The 2,823-nt window shown below is 28.9% G+C and overlaps 1 protein-coding gene across 1 annotated transcript; it reads right to left on the reverse strand.

Moving 5' to 3' along the window:
* Positions 1-498: 498 nt before the first annotated feature.
* On the reverse strand, positions 499-2,823 carry OCT59_011078 (uncharacterized protein; the record flags this gene model as incomplete). The annotated part of the gene is made up of 6 exons (XM_066136278.1): positions 499-786; positions 874-1,401; positions 1,487-1,940; positions 2,016-2,028; positions 2,115-2,344; positions 2,441-2,823. 6 exons carry the CDS (start codon positions 2,821-2,823, stop codon positions 499-501), a joined length of 1,896 nt encoding a protein of 631 aa, XP_066000917.1.

A 2,823-nucleotide genomic window follows, 5' to 3' on the forward strand; every position in this document is an offset into this window, starting at 1 on the left:
AAATTAAATATAAGTTGTATTAAATATTATAAAAAGATCATTTAAAATAAATAATTATAATAGTTTTATTATACTAAGTAATTGATAAAATCTGAAGCTATGATTATAATTAAAATACCAAAGTACTAAAAAGTTTTTTTCCTATTAATAACTATTATAAAAGAAAGAAGTGTAAATTACTTTGAATTTTAGTATTAATATTAAATTTAAAATCTATTATTTGCTCTTTATCTAAGAATATATAATAATAATATACTATATATTATTGCTTTTGATTAATCTTTTATATATATAAAATTTAAAGCTTTCCTTGTATTTTTTTTATTACCTATTAATTATAAATAAAATAATGTTAAAGTTTGCAATTTTAATCTAAAACTTTAATTTCTTATTATAATTATATTTTTGTATATATACAAAATTATATAGCATAAATAATTCTTACATCATTTTTCAAAAAGTACTATAAAATATTTTAGCAAAAACATTATAAAATTATTAATTTCTTAAAAAGTTATTAGGTGCATTAGATATTAACCATTCCCTTGCTTTAACTAAATCTCCATTTTCAACTTCTATTGCTTTAATACAAAATTCAATAGAAAATTCTCCCTCAATATCTCCCTTATATAAAAGATTTGCAAGTAAACGCTTTTTCATTGTATTTTCATCCACACAAAGATACATAGGTGCTGAATTGGATGATTGAACTTGTTGCAAAAGTGGAATTAATGTGGTTGCTGCTGTTGTAGCATCTTTTGGCTGTAAATTACCTGTAGCACAAAACTAAAAACAAATAGATAGCTTTAGTATATATAGTTTGGTTTATTCAAACATCTGAATATAACTTTTAATGAAATTATAATAAAATACCTCATTTTTGCACCAAGAATTTTTGCATCCAACAGTTAACTGTTGATGGTATTTTCTTGCCACTCTTGTAAATAACATCTTTTTTGTTGGATCTGCTGTCGGTGACCAGAAAGGCCCAAAACAAACTGTACATAATCTTAATGAATTGACTGCCGCATTTCTCGCACAATTAGCATTTCTACAAAGTGGTGGCAATCTTTGATTTTGTTTTTCGACTTCGTGCATTTTCATATGGGCTGCAACGTTTTTTAATATAACAGCCTTTTTACATTTTACGCATGTGATGGTTCTACCTCCACAATATGATTCATGGGAAGCTAAACCTTCCAACATATCATTTTGATTGGTTGAGAGTTCTCCTTGTTTAACTAAATTGGAACAAAATCTACATATTACAAGTTTATCCGGGCATGTTGTTCGTCTATGTAACGCTAAATCCGGTAATGATTCTGTTACAAATCCACAAGAACATTTACGTTCTGTATGAAAGATAACTTCGTGTTTTGCTTGCTCTGAAATATCACCAATCTAAATAATAAATTAAGAAAGTATTAAATATCAACATTTAATATATAAATTATTTTATGATTTATAATTAGAAATCTCAAGTTACCTTATCACATTTAGAACAATGCCAATGACTTTTATCTTCTCCTTTTTTCATTATTTTCCCACATAAATTACACTTTATGTTATTTCTTTCACAGAAATTTGAATGCAAAACGATTGTTCTTTCTGGAATCCAATTTCCACAATTACTACATTGAGCATATCCAGGAGCATTTTCATTCGCATCGTTAACGGTTTCCAACGAGGGCTCCGGCTTAGTTAATTGTTGGTCAGAATAGGTTACCGTTAACTCGTAAGAATTTAAATCACTATACCCATGTACCCCAATATGGATATCATCTTTAGTAGCATATTCATAATTTGTGGGCGCGATAAATATGGATTTTTTAGGCTCAGATGAGAAATTTGACCAAATGTGGTCATCATCTTTGGGATACTGAACGTTGGACACAAGGAGATCTGAAATCATATTATTGAATGGGCGGTCAGCCAAATATCTGAAATAAAATTCATATAAATAATCGATAACGACTATATACTAAAGCATCAAAAATTAAAATAGTTATATATACCTGCATCTCCTCCCTTAATGTTTAGCACGATATTTAATCCATGCGATTTGTCAATATTCGTCAAATTGAAGTAAGCATAATCATTCTTTTGAATGATACCTTGTACAGTTTGTCCAACATGAATGTCTTCATCAATACTTAGAGAAGCTTCTTCTCCAGCAAGCGGTGATATTTCAACCTCTAAATCTGTATCCACAACTTGTACAGCATTAGCAGGTTTTAATGAGTCTACCACAAACTGATAAGAGGAATTTGCTTGCTTTATTGTAAGAATTTCTCCTGTAGTCAAAGTAGCATAATGTGAACGTAGATATCCCTCAAAAGCAGCTCTATAAAAAGAAAAAATCAAATATTTAAATAAGAAATTTCATTTCAATATTAAACACTAAAAGTTCATAAATTCAATAGGAATTAATAAGAATTACCTATAATCTTTTATTTTTTTATATTCAGAATTCATCGGGCGAAATTTTACCCATGTTCCTTTTGGTAGCTCTTTTAATCGGATTGTCACTTCCGCACCTTCGTCGAGTGAGAGTGAATTATACATCCATTCTGGTAAATAGACCTTATCATCACTTGCATTAAATTCCAAGACACCTCCATGAGTTATTAATTGTGTTCTTGGATTAGATATTTGGAAAGTAATTGGATAAGGAAGTTGTGCTTCCGAAAAATCGTTATGTGAATTATTGCTAGCCGCACGTAATATCTCTTCGAGAACAAAAGGTGGAAGAATAAGTTTATCTCCCTCCAAAGTCGAGATTACTGATCCTGACAATAAGGTTCGGGTATAAGAAAAAGACAT

Source organism: Rhizophagus irregularis, chromosome 19, assembly GCF_026210795.1.
Source record: "Rhizophagus irregularis chromosome 19, complete sequence".
Classification (NCBI taxonomy): Eukaryota; Fungi; Glomeromycota; class Glomeromycetes; order Glomerales; family Glomeraceae; genus Rhizophagus; species Rhizophagus irregularis.